The 24,418-nt window shown below is 40.3% G+C and overlaps 1 protein-coding gene across 1 annotated transcript in view; it reads right to left on the reverse strand.

Annotated features, from left to right (window-relative positions):
- The window catches only part of tep1 (telomerase-associated protein 1), a 41,479-nt gene extending 17,287 nt beyond the window's left edge, over positions 1-24,192 (reverse strand). Inside the window, exons 1-35 of the mRNA XM_008299238.1 lie at positions 24,014-24,192; positions 22,466-23,007; positions 22,127-22,324; positions 21,841-21,990; positions 20,471-20,635; positions 20,254-20,391; positions 19,969-20,040; positions 19,527-19,651; positions 18,406-18,563; positions 17,911-18,020; positions 17,742-17,820; positions 16,637-16,829; positions 14,272-14,551; positions 14,019-14,171; positions 13,834-13,899; positions 12,635-12,756; positions 11,930-12,001; positions 10,389-10,532; positions 9,987-10,278; positions 8,953-9,074; positions 8,701-8,814; positions 8,233-8,350; positions 7,862-8,050; positions 6,783-6,970; positions 6,557-6,698; positions 6,082-6,261; positions 5,907-5,999; positions 5,066-5,201; positions 4,126-4,285; positions 2,941-3,074; positions 2,776-2,864; positions 1,986-2,100; positions 1,842-1,868; positions 1,552-1,762; positions 758-879 (exon numbers count right to left, since the gene is read on the reverse strand). Coding sequence (XP_008297460.1) covers positions 758-879; positions 1,552-1,762; positions 1,842-1,868; positions 1,986-2,100; positions 2,776-2,864; positions 2,941-3,074; positions 4,126-4,285; positions 5,066-5,201; positions 5,907-5,999; positions 6,082-6,261; positions 6,557-6,698; positions 6,783-6,970; positions 7,862-8,050; positions 8,233-8,350; positions 8,701-8,814; positions 8,953-9,074; positions 9,987-10,278; positions 10,389-10,532; positions 11,930-12,001; positions 12,635-12,756; positions 13,834-13,899; positions 14,019-14,171; positions 14,272-14,551; positions 16,637-16,829; positions 17,742-17,820; positions 17,911-18,020; positions 18,406-18,563; positions 19,527-19,651; positions 19,969-20,040; positions 20,254-20,391; positions 20,471-20,635; positions 21,841-21,990; positions 22,127-22,324; positions 22,466-23,005 — 5,197 coding nt within the window. The 5' untranslated portion in view covers positions 23,006-23,007; positions 24,014-24,192. The remainder of the gene's footprint in view (positions 1-757; positions 880-1,551; positions 1,763-1,841; positions 1,869-1,985; positions 2,101-2,775; positions 2,865-2,940; positions 3,075-4,125; positions 4,286-5,065; positions 5,202-5,906; positions 6,000-6,081; positions 6,262-6,556; positions 6,699-6,782; positions 6,971-7,861; positions 8,051-8,232; positions 8,351-8,700; positions 8,815-8,952; positions 9,075-9,986; positions 10,279-10,388; positions 10,533-11,929; positions 12,002-12,634; positions 12,757-13,833; positions 13,900-14,018; positions 14,172-14,271; positions 14,552-16,636; positions 16,830-17,741; positions 17,821-17,910; positions 18,021-18,405; positions 18,564-19,526; positions 19,652-19,968; positions 20,041-20,253; positions 20,392-20,470; positions 20,636-21,840; positions 21,991-22,126; positions 22,325-22,465; positions 23,008-24,013) is intronic.
- Between the last annotated feature and the right edge of the window lie 226 nt (positions 24,193-24,418).

Here is a 24,418-nt window from a genome sequence, read left to right on the forward strand (position 1 = left end):
AATCATTAAAGAAATATCAGTCGAAAAATAAGCTTAAACAAAAAAAACTAAACATAAGTACTAGTTCAGATCCTCTAAATTCCTCTTGGATGTGGAAAATAATATATTACAAGAAAAACTTGTAAGATTTCAAGCCCAAATCTAAGCTTAAAATCATAATATTTTATCAAAATCACTTAATTCTACACGTCTCATTTACAATTTACTGCTTACAGTACGCAGATTCTAAAAATAAAACCCCTAAATATTCTGCACTCCTCAACACAACTGTGAAGACATGAGTGACTCAGCTGCAACCAACAACTACATGGCAAAAATTCTGAGACTTTTCAGGTGAACTGGGCTGAACTTCAGGCTGTGTTTACAAAGAGCAGACAGAAAACAAGCAGAGAAACACATTTAAAATATAGTTGTTGGTGGTAAAATATCTGTATAGTTTTATTTCTAGGATCAGTAACAACCACTGGCACTTGAAATAAAGTTGCACATGCTAATTCCATTTTTTCCCCCAATTGTTGCAAAGTCAATTGTCAAAGAAATTTCAACTTTCATTTTTTTTCATGATTTCGGGCATTTCACCGTATAATACTGCAGAGATGACAAGTCTGAGCTCTCTCTACTTTAAACCAACATTGTGGTGTTTCTACAGAGGACTTTATATTGCAGTGAAAAATGAGCCTCGTGAACACTTAGAAACATGTTGATTTTAGTTTTTTTTGAGGGAAGCAAAACATTTCTACTGGATAACATGTTCATACCTGTCCCGTCTCTGTGTGGATGAAATGCAGCGTGCCCTGTCCGGTACCGACCACCATCAGCTGCTCATCCAAGTTCACAACCAAGCACGTCGGCTCAGAGGCGAAAGTCGACACCAGCTCACTGAAGTGAAACACACACAACACTATCAACGCACAGATTCAAGCATCAAAACTGAAGCAAAAAAATATATATACAATTAATTTTCTATGACACAACTATTGGATTTAGGGAAAACTACAACCACAGTATAGTTGACTTTATTTTCTGCTGCTTCATATTCCCACTCAGCAGAGAGAAATGTTGACTTTGTTTTTTTTCTGTTTATGATTTATCGCATTATAACTGCACAAAAGACATATTTGCGTTCTCTCTACTTCTAGCAACGGTTGTGCTCCACAAGGTTCAACTCATTTGCAAGGAGGGAAGTTCTGCTGATGGTGTCTGAGAAATGTGTGTCCTTTGGTGCTGATGGGCATCCAGAAGTCTTTTCTTCCTAACTTTCTGAACTTCAAAACCTGTCAGCATGTTTGAAAGGGGTGGGTTTTTTTTATTTTATTGTTTACAAAATCTCAAAAATTATTCTATTTCCGAGCTCTCTCTACTTCCAGTCATGGTTGTCCTGTCTCCACAGAGGTGCAGGACTTTATGTTGTTTTAAAAATTGAGCCCACAGTGACTAAAAGTGTGACAAAGAATACCCAGAACCCGCTTGGAGTTTCAAAGGTTACATAAAAGATCTCAGTAATTCAGTAATTTATTAACTGTAAAACCACCTAAAGGATGACTTCTTTACCTGCTCTCTTCATCAGTTCTATTATACTTGTTCAGACACTCCACTACCCGGGCTCCTCCTTTCCCCACCAGCTCTCGAGCCCAGCCGTGAGCAGTCGTGCTTGGATGCTCGCTGTAGGCCTGCTGGATGAAAAGGGCCGGCCAGGAGGAGAACGTGGAGGCGTGACGGCGCAAGAAACCTCGACAGTCTTCCAAGTGAGCCTGGAAGCCAGCTGAGGGGACAAAGAGACGCTGGAGTGAGGAACAAAACTGAAAAGCACTTGTGGGGAAAGTATTTCTTTAAGCACTTACACAAGGCTGCGGAGGTGTTCTCCTTATCTGCAGGAAAAAGCAAAATGTCACAGGATAAAAAGATTAGCATTTTGCTTCAATCGAGACAGTTTTTAATTCATACAGTTCACGGAAGTGTGACGGTGTTACTCATCACTCACTCACCATAGAAGCTGTACGTCTCCAGGAGGTGGTGCAGGAAGCCGTGACTCACGTTGGCATAAAGGAAATAGTAGCTGGAGAGCAGAGAATGGAGAGCCTCCAGTTGTCCACTTTGAATCTAACCAAAGGGCAAACAAAGGCAGTCAGGAGTGAAAATATTCAGTATCATGATGTATGAAACTGTTTTGTACAAGTTGACTGTCCAGAATATTTGATTTAATTGCAAAATTTTTTGTAAAGGCTTGTGTGTGGGACAAAAAAACCAAAACTAAGATAACAAATTCATGTTGATTAAAGAGGAAACATTCTGCTAATGTCTTATTTAAATCACATTCTAACAAGAATCTGAATCATATTATTGATCCAGGAGGGGAAACTGCTTACTTTACAGTTGCTCTCATTCAAATCTTAGGAACGTAAAGCTGTAGAAAAACTGCTTTACATAAGCTGAAAAATATGTCCAAAAAATATAAACACAAGTACAAAAGTATATAAATAAAATATAAAATTGTGCATCATGTTTAAAAAAAATATATAAGTATACAGTGTAATAAATACAAATGGAGTTATGATTGCTTTATCGCACTACAAAGGGAAACACTGGACATAAATAAAGGTAAGTGTGCAGAATATCTGACACGTTCTCCCTTTATTTATTGATTTATCAGCCTTAGAAGTAACTACATACATGGTGTATGTCTGCTGGACTGCCAAAAATGTGTATGATTGTTTATTTACTGGTGAGGAAGCACTATCGTTAGTGTTGTGCAGCGTTACTGAAATGATTTCTAACCAGGCTGGCAGGCAGGTGCATGACAGAGTCGGCCTCACAGTGGAGGAAGGTGTCTTGGCCCTGAGGATCAGCCAGCGTCCACAGAAGAGCTGGGCAAAGAAAAATCTGTTTAAATACACAGAAGCTCAAACTTGGCGTATCAACAACAAACTGTGTGTCGTTTACCTGCCAGTACGAGGTGAGCTCTGGTTCTGTCTCTCGCTGTTGGGAGGAGAAACTCCTCAAAGCCTCGCTTCACCTCCGGATTGGTTAAAACCAGCAAGTCGTCGGTGTCATGGCAACGAGACGAACCAATCAGACTGCAGGAGACGATTCAAATGGATTTAAATCTTCACTCAGATCTCAGTATATTACATCAAAAAGACTTAGTCAAAAATGCGTTTATTATGCCTCTAAAATAAATTCAAAAAAATGAACCATCATTATCCAAAAAAATAGGCTGTGATTAAGAAAACAACAACAAAAAAAGACAAAGGCCAATTAACTATTATTTAAGTGAAAAATGACAATTAAAGCCATTGAACAAAGGGAAACCTACATACATACATACACCTAGATAAAAAATGTCAGAGGGGTTTTTCTACCTCAAATGATCAGGGGCCTTCTGTTCAACCATCTCTGATTTGCTTCAAACTTTTTCTTTTTCTTTTTAAACCAAAACCGAGGATATTTACAAGATATTTTGCACAATGAAATTTGACTCTATATTTTCACTGTTAATTCTCATCATAAGTAGATCAAATGTTCTCTGATTATGGATGAGTTGAAACTAAAAAAAAAAGTGAAGCTGTCAGGAAAAGTCCCATCTTTCAGCTCACGTTAACAAAAAAAAAAAGAATCCAGAAGCGAGTGATATTTTCTGAACCATATGTAGTTACAATGATACAAAACGTATAGAATACATTTTAATGTGGAATATTTGATGACAAAAATGAAAAGTAAGTTATTTTTCTTGAACTCTCGTAAGTGATTGAGCAGATATGACAAATTGCACAACAAAAAGGTATAGCCAGATAGTCTAATGCAAGCAGAACGAGTTCTCAAGTTTGAAAATGGTTCTCCAAATATAACTAAAAAAAAAACGTTTTTTTTTTTTTGTTGTTTTTTTTTTAATATGGGCTCCAGAGATATAGTCATACAAACATAACTTCAAATTTCAGTGCCTGAAAAAACATAGAAGTTGATCGATGGGCAGTTTTTAAAAAAGAATTTTATCTTGTAAAGTATTTGATATATCATGCTAACATATAACAGAGATACAGTTTAACAAAAAGCCGTCTCCCAACGATGACATTCCAGCATTCGAACCTCTAGGACTTAAAATGCTTCTTACTCATGTGGGACTCATACCTTTGCAAAGTCTGCACGATACGGGTGAACGTTGCCATTGGAATGCGTCCGTTGGGCTTTCTGGACAGGTTCAGCACCTCCTCCCATGTGTTCTGTCCGTTCAGTGAGGACAGCTCATTGCACGTGTTCAGCACAGAGTAGAAATCTTTCTCCTTCAGGCCTGTGAACACGGAGGAGAAAATGTTGAGGCGAGCAGCAATCAAACTTCTGAGTCTCAATCTGCTGGGTTGGATCAGAGTGGATCCAAATAGACCTCAGCATGTAAGTTACCATCTTCTTTCTGCTACAGTAGCTGGTGGAAATAGGACTTTAAGTTCTTTATATTGTTTATAGAATGTTAATTATTATATTAATTTGAATTTATAACTGGTGTAAGTGATTTTTTAAGTTTGTAATTATTGGTAGAGCTTTGTTAGGTTTGTAATCTGATCTAATTACTTGGTAGCAAATTGTGGATCAGGTCTAATTATCTTTGGGTCTTGATGGGTCTGTTTTGACTGTGCTCCCTTGGATTGGAGCTCCTTGTTTTTTAATATTTTTTTTTAAATAAAAAAGGGGTCAGGTTGCCTTTCCACTGCTCTGCCTTTAATCTGTACATAAAACTCATTTCACATACATTCTCTTTGTCAGAGTGCATCAAAGTTCTACCAACTTGTCCACAGCTGAGGTCAGTATCCCTCGTTCTGTAATCATGTGTGACTATTATTAAACTAAGATGATTAGTTTGCTTTTGTTTGTTGTGCTATCGATAGTTTCCATAGAAGCGCAGCAGCAAAAAAACACCCAGAAACTGCTTAATGTTCAGAAGGTTAGATGTCAGTATCTCTTTAATATTTGGGCACTTATGATATTCTTCTTCCACACCACAACATGCACAGCTGATCAAATCTACATCTCCAAAAACTAACAAATATTGCAAAAACCTATGTGAAAGTCTTACCGGTGGTGCTGACAGCGAGTGCTGAGAGAGCCCAGCGGAGTCCCAGCATGCCTCTGTACTGCGAGCAAAGTCTCTCCAGGCTGAACTGAACCAACTGACTGAGCGACTGAGGCAAGTCCTGCAGGTTCTCCTTCAACTGAGACACAAAGACAAAGGATCAGGATCAGGGTCAGCTTTAAGTGCGTCAACACATAAAAGGAATTTGACTTCATTTTTTTGGCTCCTAAAAGAACTTACACAAAATAAAACATGCATTTAAAGAAGGGCAAACGGTTACAGGAGGAAAATGAGTGTTTATCTACTATGTACAACTACAGATATGTGTAAGAGTAGGTGAGGCTTGATGCAAAATGTAAGTGACCCAGAATTTAGTGCAGGTATTACAAATACATACAGAGTTATTGAAACCTTCTATACATGAGGTAGGTGGACGATAGCAATGGAACAGAGAGCAGCATTTATGGGATGAAACATCAACAAGAAGTGCAATCAAAGCAGTGATTGCACAAACCTGCAGTGATTGCAGGATGCAATCGGTATAAGCTGCTTAAATTTCAATAATTAGTAGGGCAATCTAATGCCTGAAGAAATGGCTTGGTGATTTTTTTGTAATTAATTAAATTCACATCAATATTTACTGTGTGCACAGACACAATAAATAGCAACTCCTAATGGTGATCTACGACACTAGCTTGTTATTTCTAGATTGCACCTGTTATGTTATCAGCTTCTTTTCTGGAGTGACACCTGATATGAAGCTTTCCTGTAAGTATCACACAGCCAACACCAGAACAATAACCAGTAAAGCTGATGTGGATGTGATTAAAAAGCGAGCTCAGACCTTGTCAAAGGAGGCAAAGTTCCTGAGGTCTTCACAGGCCAGATGCAGGTAGAGAGGACTCACTGCTCCCTTCTTCATTGTGAGTATCTGGAGCTGGACAAGCACACACAGCACAGTTTGAGCATAAAAACACAAAAATGAGAATATCAAATGAACAAAAAGTCTTGAGAAGAACCTGGTTGTTGAATGCAGCATCACTGAGTTTCTTCCCGAAGGCGTCCAGCTCCTTCTGAACTATCTCCCTTCGGTCCAGCAGGGTGAGTTGTCCCAGTGTAAACAGGACAGTTCCCGTTTTCTTGGCCAGTGTTTGTAACAGCGCTGCTTTGGGTGCAATGCTCATCACCAAACACACTCCCTGACGGAAAAAAAAGGGCAATCTGAGTTTTATGTAGCTAAAAATCAAACACAAGGTTGTTAACACCAATCCTATAAATAAGAGACATTTTTGCATCCAAACCAGTTTCAGTTTTCGTAGCTCGATCAAAAAAGCATTTCTTTGTGCAAGAAATATGAAAAGGTTCAGGCCCATCCTTGTAAACTTGAAAAGACTGACATTTCAGCAGTGACAAGGCTGCAGCTTTTCCATTTCCTTTTTTTTTTTTGGTGTATACAATGCAGCACCTCCTCAGTTTTCTGCACACGTGACTGACCTGAGGAAGCTGCTGAGGGATCCAGTCAGAGCTCAGCTGTCCTCGGCCATCTTGGACGAGATCGACCCCATCGATGAGCAGCACCAGAGGCTTGTCCGTCTTCACATCGCTCAATGTGGAGTGAAATTCTGACAGCAAATCTCTGAGATAAGAGAGAATAATTCATCAAACAAACAGCTGGAAGCCATTCGTCATGCACAGATGAAATGATGGTGAAGTCTCTGACTTGTATGAATGGGGAAGAGGTGGTTCCGTCTCTGAATCTTTCATCTTTCTCAGCCACCGAATGAGGCATCGGAGAAGGTTTTCCGCGGAGCGTGCTGATTGGCTGGCAGCCGTAGAGTAGGAAATGACATCGCAGACGAAGTTTTTCTTAGAATTAACTCCAGTCCTGAGGGCGTCTGCCAGAGCAGCCTGTGTGGAGAGAAGCAAATATGTGCAGTTACTTCTGAACTCAAGGCAACTTCTGGGCATTTTTTTTTTGCTTCTATCTCTGCAAATAAAGTCCTGCATCTCTTTGGAAAGAGCGCAACTATGAATAAAAGTACGAAGAACTCAAAAATATGTTATGTGTGGTATAATAAAATATAAACAGAAATTGAATTGACTTGACATGTACAACATTTTTCCAAGGTGCTACCAATACTGGAAAAATCTTGTCTTAGCATTAAAAAGTTATTTAACTAATTAAAGTTTGATATTGTGTCCTTACGTGTCTGCTCTGTGTCAACACTGCCTGCAGTTCAGTCGATTTTAACCAAAAAGTCCTAGAATTTTTGCCATGTGACTGTTGGTCACTGTTAAGTCACGAACAGCTTCATGGTGGTGCCAGCAAGTGCAGAATGTTGTAGTTTTTTTTTTAAAATAATCTGGTAAAGTGCAAACATTTTGTTTTTGTGAATTTCTCAATAAGACATGTAGAATAAAATGATTTCGATTAAACGTCACAATTTAAAGGAAGGTTTGGTTAGTTTGTCCCACACACCTTTCAAATCTTTGGGGTAAAGTTAGAGAAACTTTGGGTAACTTGACAAATCAAACACACTTCATTTCATTCCTATGATTGAATTTCTCTTCTGGGATAAATAAAGTATTTTTCATTTCATTCCTATTTCCCTGGAAGCCCAACTCAGTTAAAATTTAGTCAACTATTAAATAGCTGTTAGTTAGAAAATTTACTGAAATCCTCCATGTCCAAAGGAAACAGTCAGTTTTGATGCCCTGACAAGCGTTTAGGTGGTGGTTTTTCCACCCGTCTTTACACGTAAACAGCATGTTCGATAGACTTTAAAATGTTAAATTTACCATGAAGACAGTTTTGCCTTCTCCAGGTCCTCCCTCCACCACCATCATCCCTCCCTTGGTCTGGGCTCGCTCCACGATCGCCACAGCACCAGACAGCAGCTTGGACCTGCCGAAGAACTGCCTCTGCAGCGCCCCCTGGTGAACCTCCTGCTCGGATACCTCCGACGCAACCTCGGCCTCATCGCCCTCCTGCCAGACGGAGGACAACAACAATGAGGGGTTTGCTTGTAATCTGCTGTATCTGTCAGGATATCTATCAGGATATCTGTCAGTCGTGAAGGCTCAGGATTGTTAAAAGAGCAGAGAGTGCTAAAAATGAAGATTACATCGTTGGACTGTTGTCATTTAGACAAACTGAGCGAGTTACTTACCTCCACAAACAGCTTGACAACAGCCATCCAGAGGTCCTCCAGCACAGCTTTGCCAAAGTCCTCCAGGTTTTTCAGGTGTGGTTTTCCTTCCACAACGCCTCCCCACTCACAGGAGTAACTACAACAACAACATCACCAATCAGGACTGAAAAAAGCACATTACCTTGATTTTAACACTATTAAAATAAAAACCATGCAATGAGAAGCATTCCAAAATAAAAGTGAACTATTTCAACCCTCTGAACCCAAAGCAGCTACAATGAGTAGTTCAAGGACCGTTAGAAAGTAGAAAATCAGACGGTTCTTTCTGTTTTTGCAGTTTGTTACTCTGATAAATTGTGTAATTTTGACGATGCTATTTTAATTTTTAAATCGATAACGTGCCTTTAAAATCCACTGGTGGTTTTTTGGGACTCAGAGGGTTAAATTCACAGCTTCATTGACAGACAGGTGGCTGAGATGACTCACTTTTCAGTGACCTTCACATCACTTTGCAAGAGTTTTCTCTTCAGAGAGGCCATTTTAGACTCAGCGTCCTTTGACTCAGGAGCAAAATGTGATCTCCAAGCCACAGGAATTGATCTGGAAAACAGCAGCAGAAAATGGAAAACAGCGTTATAACAGGAAGTATTACAGCACTGAAGCCAAAGTCATACTTCACAAAAACGCCTTTAACATATCCTATGACATCAGTTTTACAAACAAATTGAAAAAGCATACTTGACGATGTTCGGATCTCTGAAGTAGCAGAACATTCGCTGGTGCGCCACGTTGGGGTAAAGCGCCTCAAACTGACGGATCTCCATCTCTGTGATGGACAGACCTTCTGGAGCCGAAGCCAGCTGCACAAAAAGAATAAAATCTGTTGCAGTTCAATGTTTTAAGAGGACAACTTGACGAAAACCCAGATATTTACACCTTATAAAGCAGTCTGGATGTTACCCGTCGTGCTGCACAAAATATACGACACAACAATGGCTCCACTTGCTGCTGACATTCCTGCCTTTAAATAATCAACCATTTCAGTTTCAGGACGGTTTTGATTGAAAAATTATGGGAAAAAAAGCAATTATCAAAACAGCTGAAAATTTGTCTTCTGTCACTCAATTTAGGTTAAATTAGATTCTACAAATGTCATATTGTAGCTCCTGTGGGCTACATGTAGAAGTCAAATTATTTATTGGCCCCTCAAGATTAATTTGACCTTATTATAACATTTTTACACTGTACTTAGACTTACTGATACTCTTTTTTTATTGTCAATGCAAGCAATCTTTCATTTCTATTGCAAACATCAGCAATTTTGGCAGTTTATTTCTTCGATCAGCATGATTTGCACAGTTATTGCACTCTACTGGATACCTTGTATTTCCCCAACAGGATGAATAAAGTATCTATCTATCTATCTATCTATCTATCTATCTATCTATGTATGTATCTATCTATCTATCTATCTATCTATCTATCTATCTATCTATCTATCTATCTATCTAAAGGTTGCATTACTAGATCATCATCATAGATCATTGCAAGTCAGACAGTGTACAGGAGCCTGTTTCTTACCTGATGGATGTGCTCATTCCTCCTATATGCACCTACCTCATGTAAAAAATGTACACACAGTCCCTTTGAGTTTAAACCCCAGCTTAAATAAAACCAGATTTCTTCATTTACACATTTAAAGTAACTCTGGATGCTTCTACACTGCTATGCTAACAAATGGTCTGATTCTGTCTCACTGCAGTAAATCTTACCCAGCTGTACTGCGGCAGGTCCGGAAGGTCGGGTTTGGGGGGCGCCGTGCCGTACCTCTCCCCCAGGATCCCCACCAGCATCTGGCTGCGACAAACCTCCGACAGGCACAGCTGGGCGGCTCGCTCCGACTCCTCCTCCGTCACGCCCCAGCGCAGCTCCACCTCCTGCAGGTGGATCCGGTGTTGTGCAGCGCGCCGGCGGAGCTCCGGGAAGACGCTCCGCACCAGGACGTCGCGCTCGGAGTGCATGTCCCTGAAGGTGGACGAGATGAAGACTCGCACGCCCCGCCACCTGAGGACGGAGCAGTGACGTGATGAGCAAAAAACATCCTGAATAATAGACCTTCAACTGCTTAACACCCAAACAGAGGGGTCAAGTTAGAAAACTGCTCAGAACTTTACCTCAGTTTTGGGCTTGCTGGTATTGAGACGGCATTGGTTGTGGCCTCGGGTTCTTTAGTTCCCGCTGGTTGCGGGATTTTGTACAGTTTGTCCAAATGTTCGACATGATCCAGCAGCCTGGAAGACCCTCGTTCCACCACAAACCTATACGAAAGGGTAAAATAAAACTTTACAAATCTCAAAGGAGATTCTTGTGCCAGATATTGCTCAGAAATAACAAATTCCATAAGGTAAGCAATGCAAAAGTAAAAACCAATAAGATATCAGTACTGAAATTATTGAAATAAGTGAGTAAAATAAGGCTAGAATAGAACAGTGAAAAGTAAGACAGGCGTTGTATTGGGATAATAACATCATACATGATTGAAAAAAATGAAGTGAAATGTCATATTGCGCCTGAAAAAGGAAATGAAAATAAAATATTGCAGATATTGACAATGCTGCACATGACAGTGAAATATTCTAGGTGTAACCAAAAAGTTACAAAGGAAAAGAAATAAAAGTATGAATTACTGAACATTTCATCTTGAAAAATCTGACATTGCACAAACTATTGAGAAGTAATACTGCCATGATGTTGATAATATTGTTTATATCTAAGTGTCCAACATTTTCGGTGTCATTTCCTGCATAAAGGGGAGGAGTTACACCTGGTCGCATAGCTAAAGAAAGAGTTTTACATTTAGGGAACTCTTATTTGCTTTCTGGCCAAGAGTGGGCTACTCTCACATCTGCAGGATAACATGCAGCTATGGCCAGTTAGCTTAGCTTAGCATAAAGGTGGGTTTATTTGCTCTTTTTTATTACCTCTAAAAGCCATAATTTTTACAAGTCATACAGTCGTTTTGGAAAGTTTTCAGATCCCTTTAATTTTCACACACTTCACTGTGTTGCACGTGTAACTTTATATCACTTAAACTGGCATTTTTCACACCTAATCAACCGTCAATAACAGAACATTTTGGCTGAAATTTCTCTGGCTTTAAATTTAAATGATTTATAATAACTTTGAACTGCATTTCCTGGAGAACATACTAATGTGATGGTTGTCACTTTTTGCTCCATCTGTACAAGTAAAGCTACAGCACTATGAAGGGGTCTGAATATTATTTGATCTTCTTTTGTCCTTACAAAAACGAAGGCGTGTCCTTCTAAATACATATTGCTGGTTATTTATTTACTTTGGCTGAGCACAGTAACCTCCTCGTTGTTTTAATAGTTCTTTTTCTTTTTTTTTTTTAACAAATTGTGAAAATGTGTTTGGGATTTGTTTTGTTCAAACTGTTTAGGCTACGCTAAACTTTAGATTTCAGCTTCATATCTATTAGAACAGCTCTGAAGGTACTATAAGCCCTTTTATCTCACTTCGGCAAGACAGCAAACAATCCTACAGCCTAAAATGATGAATTAGCAAACATTAAATACAGTCCTACCATTATCAGTATACCATAAGGCTTTAGGGTACAGCATTTTTTTTTTTTACATTTGCATAATCGAGAGCCATCAGCTTTGTAATAAAAATGAACAACGGTGCATTTTACCTCAGCAGTTGCTCACTGAAGCCTTTCAGGGTCACACAGTTCCTGTCAGGGGTCTCTTCATGATAGTATCGACTAAGCACAACAGCACAGGCATTCAAGGTGAGTTAGAAACAGGTAGACAAACAGAAGCCAGACCAACAAATGCATCTATTGTATTCTTAACAGGAAAAAGTATCATAATTTCCGGACTATTGAGCACACACCTGAATATAAGACGCACCCACAAACTTTAAAAAGAAAAAGAAAAAAAACTGCACATATATGAGCCGCACTTGTCTATAACAGCATGAGACATTTACACAGAAAGATTTTTTGAACTTTTAATTAAATACGTACCAGCAACGCACACAAATACGTACCGTAAGTGCTTTTTTTATTTTTACGAGTAGTGCCTGTAACACGGCTGGTTAAAAAAATAAAAAATACAGCAGCCTACCAGGAAAAGTCATTGATCGCTATCTCCATCTTCCTCCCTAAAACCACTAAAGTCGTCTTCTTCAGTGTCGGAGTTGAACAGCCTCAGAATTAAATTCGTAAAAATCCATAAATTAGCCGCGTCATTGTTTAAGCCGCAGTGTTCAAAGCGTGTGGAAAAAAGTAGCGGCTTATAGTCCGGAAATTATGGTACACATCATCAGTGTTATCTTCCCAATACTGAGCATCTAAGACAGGATCGCACATATGTCCCAAAAAATAGTAACTTACTCATCTGACAACAAGATGTTCACCACCAGGGCTTTGTTGTTTATGTCATTCTTGTAGCTCTTGAGAAACCAAGATACGTGAGAAGTTATGCTGCTGTCATCTATTACGATGAAGTTGTCCACCTGAGACACACAAAGTATATGAGCTCAACAAATTGACTCACAACCTGGAATACCTGCATCCTGCTTGGGAGGTACAAGTGGGTATTTCTGCAGTTTCCACAAAGGGAAAAAGATCAGCTTAACTCATCTGTAACAATGTGAAACTCCAATTTGAATAAAAAACAAAAACAAAAATGCACTGAGACATAAAAGGAGAGAAAACAAATCAAATGAGAATTAGGTTCATTTTTGCATCAGCCTCGCTTTGTCGGCCCATTTTGTAGAACATAATGGTCCCACTAAGTCATCATCTGTGACCGTTAATATGAGATCTGCACCTCCGGACACCTCAGTTTTTAACTTTGACTTGAACGTGACTCTCAGTAGAAACTGTGTAAAATCACAGCTAAGCGTAATAATAATATCCCGCTGGAACTGTGTAATATCTGTTTATTTATTCTATATGTGAGTTGTCGGCTTTCTATCTTTTTTTTCAATTTTGTTCTTTTTGTGCCACCCAGAAGAGTTCCTCTAAACTTTTGTTATACAGCTGTGCGAGACATTCTATTCTACGTAGATGTCAGCTCATTTTGCACTGCAGAATGGGACAGTAAAGTTTAAGCCACAGTATTATAACAGAGAAGCGCGTCCCAGTTGAACACATACTGCATGAAAGAGTACGAACTTTGTGGGCCGTCGTACTCACTTGAATTAAAAATAAAAAGCATGTGGATACAGCCTATCATTCTGCCGGAGAACAAAGAAAATGTTCTGGCTTGTTTGAATTTTCTTTAAACTGATAGCGGAAGGAAAGGACAAAGCCGCCTGCAATGAGCAGCCAAAGTCAGGCTTATAGCCGCTGAGTCAGGCTATTTTCTCATAAACTTCTATACACTTGGAGCTTTTTTTTTTGCAACCAGAGTAATCGCCCCTTGCTGGCTGTTAGAAAGAATGCAGAGGATAGTTTTCAGACCCATCTGTGTTTTATATACAATATATGTGACTACAATAGCTGAACTGTAAGAAAATACAGTTTGGAGAGATTTATGTGGTAAAAAAAAAAATCACAATTAAAAACAAATATACAAATGAACTAACCTTGTTTTTCTTGGTGAACGTTCTGTAATAGTAGGTGGTATCACTCTCATCTTTGTCATATAGTTCCTGTGAAAGAGAATTAGTCATTAATAAAAGACTTGTATAAGCTGTATAGGATTTAAAAATACAACTTCTATCACATCTGATTACATGAAACACAACAAGATTAGTATAAACATCCTGACCTTCGCTTGCTTGGTCACAGTTCTGACATTATCCAGGAGGACATCAGACTTCAGCTCGACTTCTTCACAGTCATTATAATTTGTTAAGCAGAGCTGGCAATCCTCGGCACTGTTCTTGATCATCAGAGCGAGCAAAGCTCCCACCTCCAATGTCTGGGAGGAAATTAAATAAATTGAAATAAAGGTTAGTTGATGCAGCTATTTTTCACATGCCAGTCTTCTTCTGTGTTATCAGGGAAAAGGAGGCACTTACAGAAGGAGTGTTCTTTTCAAGTGTTATAGACCTCCTCCTGTGTCTCCTGCACTTCTCTTCGTCCTCCTCTCCCTCCTCCTCACTGGGTTTTTCCTCTGGCTCTGGAGGAAGGCAGAAGTCCCGTTTCTTGCTCCAGGCCACATTATTCTCCATGGTAGCAGTGAGCAGGATGACTGTTCGTCCCGGGAGCGGCGGCACGTTGTACTGACAGGAGATCCGAACTGACGTCTCCAGAGCTTTGCGGTAGCGGTCCAGCAGTTCGACGGAGTACAACCTCTGACTGGATGTACAGATGCAGAGAAAGTTTCATTTTCACAATCTACGCAGATGTGAATTTTGTTTTTCTGTGTCTTGTTTAACTTAAATGACCAAACAAATGTTCCACGTGAGCTAAAAGGTGCATGTCGTGATGCTTTTGCACTTCCCCGAGCTCCCGTTGGAGGCTTTAACAGCAGTTTAGTGGCATCTTTCAATACGAGGAGCCGAGTTTTAAGTGTCACAAAGATGACCACCACCGTAAATTTCCACGATGGGGGATCAAAAAGGTTTTTCTTATGCTTCACAGCTAATCGGGCCTGGAGGAGGTTCTGTCCAGAGTTTCTGAATTAAACTGGCTGTGAGGTGCATCTCCCTTTCTCCAGTTCTTTTTCTGGCGATTCCCTGTGAGTGACACAGATTGTCTCGGCTGATGCTGCTGCAGCCTGTGAACTCATCCATAGTTCAGCATCCCAGCTGCAAACATCCCACCCTCAGTCTCTGATCGTCATCTCAGGAGACTGTAATCATACATTGCTCTCTGCCAATCTCCCCACATTCAGCCAACATGTGGACTGCCCAACTGGAGATGGTGGGGCCTTGGACCTGCTGCTTGCGGACACCGGGGATGCATATTACTTAATTATTGTTATTTTCTTGAATTTTCTGTATTTTTGGATGATGCTGTGGCGTGTAAATTTCCCAGGTCTGGGATAAATAAAGTACGTTCTATGCTATTCTATTGTGTTACCACAGAACCCTACAATCATTCGGCTGGAGATGCAGAAAACACGTTTTTTTTTACTTGGTCCTGATTTGTTCCATTACAGCAAACTGTTCTCCTCAAGGTGGCACATAATCGGTCCATTATGTGCAGAAGAAGAGTCACATGAAGCGTTAAACAACCCCCTTTTATGTGAGCGTGTACAGAGTTGGAGGGAGAAAATCTGGTTAAGAAACAAACCTGCTATCTCTATTTCAGGTTTTGTTAAGCTGGCTTACACAGAGAAAGCCTGGCTATGTCAAACTTGCATCATGGGCCTCAGTTCTTCACTTGTGCATTTCAAGCTGCTGTTGTCCCACCCTGCATACAATGCTGTGCAGCAGAGCTTTGTGTACTGCAGTGGCCCCTTACTGGTTGTTCGGTGTAAAGTAGTGTCAGAGCAGGGTTTTGCTGTAGAGTAAATCAGGCCATGTACAGAGCTGAATGCTGCTGCTTCTCCTGCTGCAGCTTATCTTTCCACGTTCTTGCCTTGGACAGTACTTCTCTGTCAGTATTTTATTTGTTTGGCATTTTTCAGTTACAAGAAACTAAATACCATTGCCGTGCTTTTGTTTGGACCAAAAAATTTGAGAACACATTAAATCATAGAATTTAGTTAATTGGTAGCTAGTAGGGCTGCAGGGTGGCGCAGTTGGTAGCACTGTTGCCTCGCAGCAAGAAGGTTGCCGGTTCGCATCCCGGTGGGGGCACCAGAATCTTTCTGCGTGGAGTTTGCTTCCTCCCACACAGTCCAAAAAACATGTTGAGGTTAATTGGTGATTCTAAATTGTCCGTAGGTGTGAATGTGAGTGTGCTTGGTTGTCTGTCTCTAAGTGTGGCCCTGTGATAGACTGGTTACCTGTCCAGGGTGTCTCCTGCCTTCACCCTGAGTCAGCTGGGATAGACTCCAGCGACCCTAGTGAGGATTAAGTGGAAAATGGATGGATGGATGGTAGTTGGGACTTGAGTATTTTTTGTTTATTGTGTATATAAATGTAAGTATATTGTGCCTAACTTATGTTATGTACTGGTTATTTTCTGATTTCTGTTGGCAATTTGTGCTTTTGTTGCAGTTTTACAAATAAATTATGATTCTTTATTTAACACAAGAAAAGATATGCCTTGGTTTGTTGAGGACATTGAACTTTAAGCTCGCTGTCTACCTGTAAAATACATGCAACTCATCGGGAGGACAGTAAAACTGTTGTTGCCGCTTCTTAAGATATGGCGTGAAAAATACAAGAAAGACACTGCTTGTAAAACCAAGACAGATATAACTGCAAGTAAAGTGAAATTAATAAAAAATATGGAAGGAAATCAAAGATAAGGAACTGAAAAATCGCCTACTTGGCCTTGAGGAGCTGGGCCTTCTTTATCTTGTACATTCGGTAGATGGAGGGAACGCCGAGCGTCACCCTCAGCCTGCTCCTGTTCGTCGTCTCCCAGTCCTGACGTCTGAAGCGGCAGCTCTTAGGAATCTTCTTCAGGATGTCCTTCAGCGTCTCTTTAGCTGAAGGCATCGTCTGCTGCGCCGTTGAGGCTGGTGGACGAAGAGGAAAACAAGAGGAGCTGTAGATGTGTTCTTGGTGTCACATGTACACACCTATGCAGGGTTAGGTTTCATTAGTATAAAAATGCTTTACCGACAAGGCAAAAAAAGAAGAGACGGATACTCAGGAAGAACATTATACAACACAAGACTGGTCAGTCCAAACATGCGAGGTGGAAGAAAAGTTCCAGGACTGGTGTCACAAAAGATATATTTCAAACTACCAGTTTTCTCCTTCAGAAGCTCAACCAGCACAAAGAGATCCTGCGGCGTTTGCGGCGTTCAGTGCGCGAGAAGAGGCGAGAGTTGTGGCAGGACAAGTCGTGGCTGCTGCACCATGACAACCTGCTCACAATGTCCTGAGCATCTGACAGTTCCTGGCTGAGAAGAACATCACGGTGCTGGAACAACCTCCCTACTCACCCCACCTGGCTCTGTGGGATTTGTTCCTCTTCCCCAAGCTCAAGGGGGTCATCAAGGGGACCCGTTTCAAAGACGTGGACGACATCAAGATGGCTGCGATGATGGAGCTGTGGAAGATCCCTGAAGAGTCCTTCCAGGAGTGCATGGTGGTGTGAGAGAGAAGGCTGGGGAAGTGTGTTAGACTCCAGGGGGATTACTTTGAAGGGAAAACTTGTAGTTTATAGTTTGGAATTGAAATATATCTTTTATGGCACGAGTCCTGGAACTTTTCTGACACACCTCATAGTCAAAGACTCTCAAAATAAATAGTACATCAACACTAGATAAAATAATAAAATGCCACATCCAAGTACGGGAATGAACAAGTGGAACAAGTGTACTTGTCTGTCTCTAAATGTGTCCTTGTGAACAACTGATGTCCCCTGAGTCAGCTGGGACAGACTCCAGTCAAAGGTCTTTATGCTAATTGATGTATCTCACCGACATCGCGAAGCTCCATGATGACTTTGTAGGCAGCGAGGAACCTGAAAGGAAACTGCCGGCTCTGAATAACTGCTTTCTGAAAGCACAGCAAAAATGCAAGGTTATACAGAACTTCACCAACTGCATGTTAAGGGGTTGAAATTAGAAAAGAAACAAGTTTACCGACCTTATCGGTGAGTCTGCTGAGGATCTTCTTGTGATGAGACTCGCTGATGCCCACGATGATCATGTTCCTCAGGTTCCTCAGCATGGCCATGAAGGGAAGAGACCTTTTGTCTGCACAGAAGAGACATTTTCTGTCAGTGTGTGTGATCATGAACATGTTTGTGTTGAAGTATCTGAAGGTGTGTTTTTGAATGCATACGTCTTCTGTCTCATTGAAAGTGTACTGTACTAGATTTGAATCACAGCTTAAGTTTAATATTCTTCTACAAGGTGGAAATTGTGATTGAAAATGTTGGACTGAATCTTTGAACAAGATGGGAAATTGTAAAGATAAACCACATTTAGAGGCATAAGGTGAAAGACAGCCCATCTTTTTTGATCACTAACTGACCTTTTCCCCATCGTCACGCACTCAGAACACGGTGTGATTAAATTGCTCTTCCCTGCAAGCCTGTGCATGTTTGATGGCAAGCTGAAGCTGTGTGTGTTTGCAGACCTATGAGCTTCTCCCAGGTGGCGGCCTTGTTGCCCTCCAGACTGAGCAGCTGTTCCCACGTCTGCGGTTCTTTGAGCTTCATTCGCTGGCCAGCTCTCTCCCGGTCCCAGTCGCCCTTTAGCCCACTGACGGTGAACGCCTTTGGGTCAGCAGGATACCTGGGGAAAAAACACAACCACACATTACTCCTTCTGCTTATCTACATGTTCATTACAAAGAGAATAAATGAATAATTTCAACCTGAAGGACAGTAAATGAACAGTTTTTTCTTAATGAGAGCCTTTCAGTTAGTCAAAAAAGGCTCTGTGACAAAGAGCTCATAGTTTTTGTGCTGATAACCTCACTACTCCGCATATTTTTTATTTCTAAAAATTGTGGGACATTTTTTTGCTATTAAAGCAAAAGATATAAGTATTTCTCCTGATGTAAAACAACAAAACTCCAGACACACTTTTACAGGCAGTATATTGTAATGTGAAACCTGGTTTAATGAAACAACGGAGTATTGCGTTAAGATCCTTTTAAGTATTTACTTACATTGTTGTGACACATTCGTCACTGAATGTTGGCATATGACAGATAATGAGTGACAATATGATACAACATGACTTTAAAAATATAAAACTTATCTTCAAAGGACTGATTTTTTTTGTACATATTACGCAGGTTAATAATAAATTCATTAAAAATGCCCTAACTGCTTATGACGACATAATATCCTGTTACGAAGTGTTGCAGAATTTCCACCATCACAGTAAAATTAGAAGCATAAACATAGTTAGATTGCAAATTATTATTTTTTATGCTATTGTTCTGTGTGGCATCATCTAGATCGAACCTACTTTAAATGCATAAAGCATGTAGACATTATAATTTTATAGTTTATATTACGTTGGTAAAATAATAATAAAAGTATAGTTATAAATGTATACATGTTGTCTTTCCTTTGTTCTTAACCATATTACATTTTCAGGGTTAGTTTTTAATTTTTCATGAATATCTCCTGATTTCTAAAGTTACTTGTTGCTCAGTTAATTTATTTGACTGAGTCCACCTGAGCTAAACTTTTGACTTTGAGTGTATTAAACAGAAACACCACAAACAACAATTCTGTGTCTTACTTTTTCCCCAGAATGGCCATCACGTGTTCAGCCGGCTCTTTAATGTGGAACTTCTTGATCATCTTCTTTATGCTGAACTCGCTCTGCTTCTTGTCCACCTTCTTTTGGTTGCCTTCAACCTGCAACTGCACAGAGACGCACAGAAACCAGCATTAGTCAGCGGTTACACAGCAGTGTGAAGCCTCGCAAAATAAACTTGCCCGCCACAGAAAAAATACAATAAAGCATCAGAATTTTTAGCTCTTAATTTTGCAACTAGGCCCATATCCACACACACACACACACACACAACAGAGATGGATGTAAACTCTGAACACCTGGTTTTAGCAAAATACCACATCCAATATTACTTCAGAAACCTTCCAGACATTAAGTAGTGACTCAAAATTTAAAAACAGCCATAAACTTTATTCAGAGACAATAGAAAAGAACATTAACTTACAAATTTCTTCAGAATAGTTTTTTCTGATCTGAGCATGTTCGCCCACTTATTCAGTTGGTCATCGGTCACTTCCTGGAAATCACAGAAAATGTATTTAGAACAAACCACGGAGGGAACAAGAAAGTGGTTTTTATTTTATTATATTGCCTCAGTAAAAGGAAAAGAAACACACTTTTTACTAATACTGCCAAACTTTTTCTCCAATAACAGGGTGGCAGCATGAGTGTAACTCTGTTAAACCGTAGTTTCAGCACTGAAACAAAAAAAGAAAGCAGAGAACAACACCTGTCCTCTGTTCTTCTTGTTGGGGTGTTTGCAGCGCTGTTTGCGTGTGTTGTATTTAGCCAGCTGATACTCGTTGAAGTCCTTGAACTTGTCAGCCATTGCCTTCTTCAGGCACATCGGCAGAGAGCGGCTGAAGCACTGAAAACAGACGATGAGTGCTCAGAAAGAAGTGAAACACAGAGACTCCAACGTGCAGAGGAAGCTCACTGAGACTTACTGTGCTGTAGATTCTGACTACCTCCAGCCAGTCGGAGGGCAGCTGTACGGCAGCACAGAAGTATCTGCGGAAGTGAGGCTTGGTGGAGGGCTGGTTAGCAGCCAGAGCCAGTAAGAAGTTGGCTGTGATGCGGATGTTTAACTCCTGTCGAGTGTAAAGTGCCACCTGGATGGGAAACAAGTAAAAAACACTCTGAATGTGTCTAATAAAAATAGGTATAACCTCATACTTCCTGTGTGCTCTGTCATGTTTGTCTGCTTTGCTTATTCTTACTGATGCATCAACCTAAAACTTGGCTGTCAGAACACTTCAACTGAAAAAAAAAAAGCCACTCGCTTGTCTCTCTCGCTCAAAAGATGCTACGACAACAATCAGCTGCGTTCAAAGAAAATGAACACGTAAGGACAAAAAAGCACCTCTGGCTTGCTGGATGCAAATGAAAATGCAATGTTTTTTTTGTCATCTAACTTTGTTCTGGTCTCATAAAAGTCCAGATGAAAATCAGACAGTTAAGCATCCAACAACCACATGAGAGGCTCTGTGAGGACTTAGAGCCAAAACATGCTGATATTTCCTGGAGTTGCATTCAACTAAAACATTACTGGGGCTTCTGAAATTCACCCATAGAGAGACGTTATGGGAATACGTCATTTCAAAGAATAGTTCTGCAATAAACTATGGAAACATGTAGGAGGATACACAAGGAAATACCTGATAAAGACTTTGTTAATATCGTGGAGTGTTTTTGCTGGATGCAAGCAAATATGTACAAAGACGATTCACCGGGTAAAGAGCCATGATTTGATATCATCCATGAATGTATTTAATTGGAAGGTTAAACCAGTTTAAACAGGATCTCGGTGAGAAACACTATATATACTAGGTCAAACAAGTAGCTTAACCTCTTAAGACCCACGTTCTTGTCTGACATGCATTTTATTTTTTTTTACCTTGCTTTTCAATCTGATCAAATTGCAAATAGCAATAAAAAATATTTATAAAATAAAAATATATTTAGAAAGCATCTAAAATAAAATAACAACAACAATAATAATAACAATAATAAATACTGTAGACGCCAGGTCTTAAGAGGTTAACTGTTTAAATAAGGAATTACTAGAAATAAAAAAATATTGTGAAAACATGTTCTTTTTTTTATGTTAGATTTGTCCTGCTGAAACATGCTGTTGTTTCCACATAAAAATGACTACATTAGAAAAAAATCTGCTTTTTCTCATATACAAACTTCACCGTTTTGATAAAATACACACATTTCCATTTTTCACCAGTTCTTGTGATTTAATTTAAATAAAGTTCAGAAGCTACAATCCAATTGAACCTCAAACACCCACACAGACACACACACACACCTTCAGAAGAAACTGCGGGTCACAGGCAGAAATGTCCTTCGCCAGCTTTATGATGTTGGTCCAAACGCTGTCCTCTTTGTCCCACTCCTCCTGGCCTGGAGCTTTGCTCTTATTAACCAGGGAGCAGCACACAGCGTTCAGCAGCAGATACTGAAGGTCAGGCAGAAACACATCAAGTTAGACTCACATTAATCAGCACCAAGGAGTTTAATTTTGGAGCACTGAAATGCAAAACTTGACACTATTCCAGTGACATTCATATGCAGTGTAAAATGCTTTCTCTTACTTTTGCATCTTTCAGGTCCTCTTCAACCTGTTCATTTCCTCTTTCAACCTCTGCAAAATCCTCCTGTATGACGGCCACAGTTTGGTCCTGGTCTCCCGACTCTGTTTCCAGAAAAGGTACTTGCGCTGCTGTCCCAGCATCAGCCTCCACCTCCTCCTCCTCCTCTTCAGACCAACTCTCATCTTCCTCTGAACACTGCTGATGTATAATAAGTTACACTAAAAACTGGATACATCAAAAATGGAGCTGGCCAAATAGTTTGAATAATTCTAAACTAGCAGCCCACTCAATTCTACTTTCAGTTTATGCTAAAACACAAACGAAGAATGATTCATGTACCAAACTTGTTTCTTCAAAACAGGACTGCATGACTTCAGATATTTCCTCTCCGTCTTCGTCTACTCCTTCAACCTTTTTCTGTTCTCCGCCCAGACCATGAGGGAGGAATGAGGGAGCGTTAGCAAAGCGATTGAGCAGAGCACCGCTGGGCAGGGATGTGGAAAGCAAAGAGGCATTGGGGACAGAGGAGGTCAGGGAAGAGGAGAGAAGCAGTGAATCACTAGTTAGGAGCTTGTTCTGGGTGCTGAGGAGGGGTGAGGTGAGAGAGGCAGCGTAGGAAGAGGTGGAGAGCAGGGAGGACGAGGTGGAAGACAGACTAGAGGGCTGGAGCGCAGGGCAGGAGGAAGGCTGAGCAGCAAAGTTTATGAGTGAAGAGCAAGGCTGGGGCATCACCAACGTGGTCTGAGCCAAGAACTTATTCTCCAGATTCGGTGGAGAATAGTTGGAGGACAAGCTTCGTCCACATGTGGCCGGCGGCTGCTGCTGCTGCTGCTGCTCTCCTGGAGCCACGCTGACCTGCTGTAAAGTCAGCGCCCTCATCGCTGTGGAGAAACACATCAATCAGAAGGTCAAACCGAAGCCTCTCCTCTCATTTACAAACACTTTTAATCCCACACTTCATCAAGTACTGAAATAAGCAGTTCAGCAGCATTCTTTCTGCTGTTTGAGCTAGCATTGTACTGCTGCACTTTAGGGTGTGTTGCTCAATAAAACCGTCCACAACAAGGGAACAAAGTCTGAAAAGTGTAAGAACAACACCCAACAGGCAACAACATAATGGAAGGAGTTTCATTAGGACACACATTTATAGGGATATCTATTGTCAATATATGAGTTTCCATCAATTAGTTGTGTGGTCATAAAGTGTCAGAAAATGGAGGAAAATGTTGATTTGTGTGTCCCATGTTTCCCTTCAATGTCTTGTTTTCCCCACAAGCCAATGATTTTCAGCTTAATGTCACAGAAGAGGAAAGAAATCAAAAATGCTCCAAGTTATCCTGCAATCTCCAACTATCAGTTAATCCACTTTACAGTCTACAATCAAAAAAATGCTCAAACCAGTTTATTAGCTATTAAATAAGCTGATGGTTGATTTACTCGTTGACACCTAATGGTTAATCATAGCAGCTCTGTAGATAACATGAAGAATGAATGAATGATGGAGCAAAGCCAATGGAAAAGAATTAAGCATGAAGAAAAGGAGCCTTGTGCACACCAAAACATGAGCTCGAGCTAAAAGGAAAACACTTTATACTCACAGACAAGGTTAAAACACAGATCAAGTAGCTGCAACTCCAAAGTCCAAAGCTAAAGTATTTGGTGCTGCTAAATCACTTTGTGACATATATTTACATGAATATAAAGAGTATCAGACATTAAAAAAAACACATCAACCACTGAATTCCACCGCCACAAACGAACTCAGCTGTGATATTAGTCAGCATTGAACGTTGGTGAAGCAGCTTCCTACTTGTTTGCAATGACTCAAGAGTTTGCATAGGCGTGGTGGTTAGCTGCTAGCACCGACGCTAAACCCTGAAAACTCACCGCAAAACCCACAGTTGACCTCCACGGGCAGAGAACTACTCTGAACAAACGTGTCTTCTGGTCATAAGATGATAGTTCAATGCACTGCGGTCTTGTTCAATGTTTGGGAAGCCAAGTGCAGCTGCTGATTTCCAGTAAATGTCCTCATCCGTGCAGCTGCTTGGTTACTCAGAAATATGGACGGCGTTGATTGGTCAGTTAATTGTGTACTTTTTTACCGTAATAACTTCCATATGGGCGCGTATGGAAAAAAATATTAAATTTAAAGTAAAACAAAAGCAGAATTTGAGAGAAAAAAGTAATTATAGACGAATAAAAACGTATATAAATGTGTTTGCGTTGTTTATTGTTTTAATTAGAAAGTCTTCCGGTGACACCGTGGCGTTACCGTAACTATTCGTGCGC

The sequence above is a fragment of the Stegastes partitus genome, unplaced genomic scaffold (assembly GCF_000690725.1).
Source record: "Stegastes partitus isolate 25-593 unplaced genomic scaffold, Stegastes_partitus-1.0.2 Scaffold1394, whole genome shotgun sequence".
NCBI classification, from domain to species: Eukaryota; Metazoa; Chordata; class Actinopteri; family Pomacentridae; genus Stegastes; species Stegastes partitus.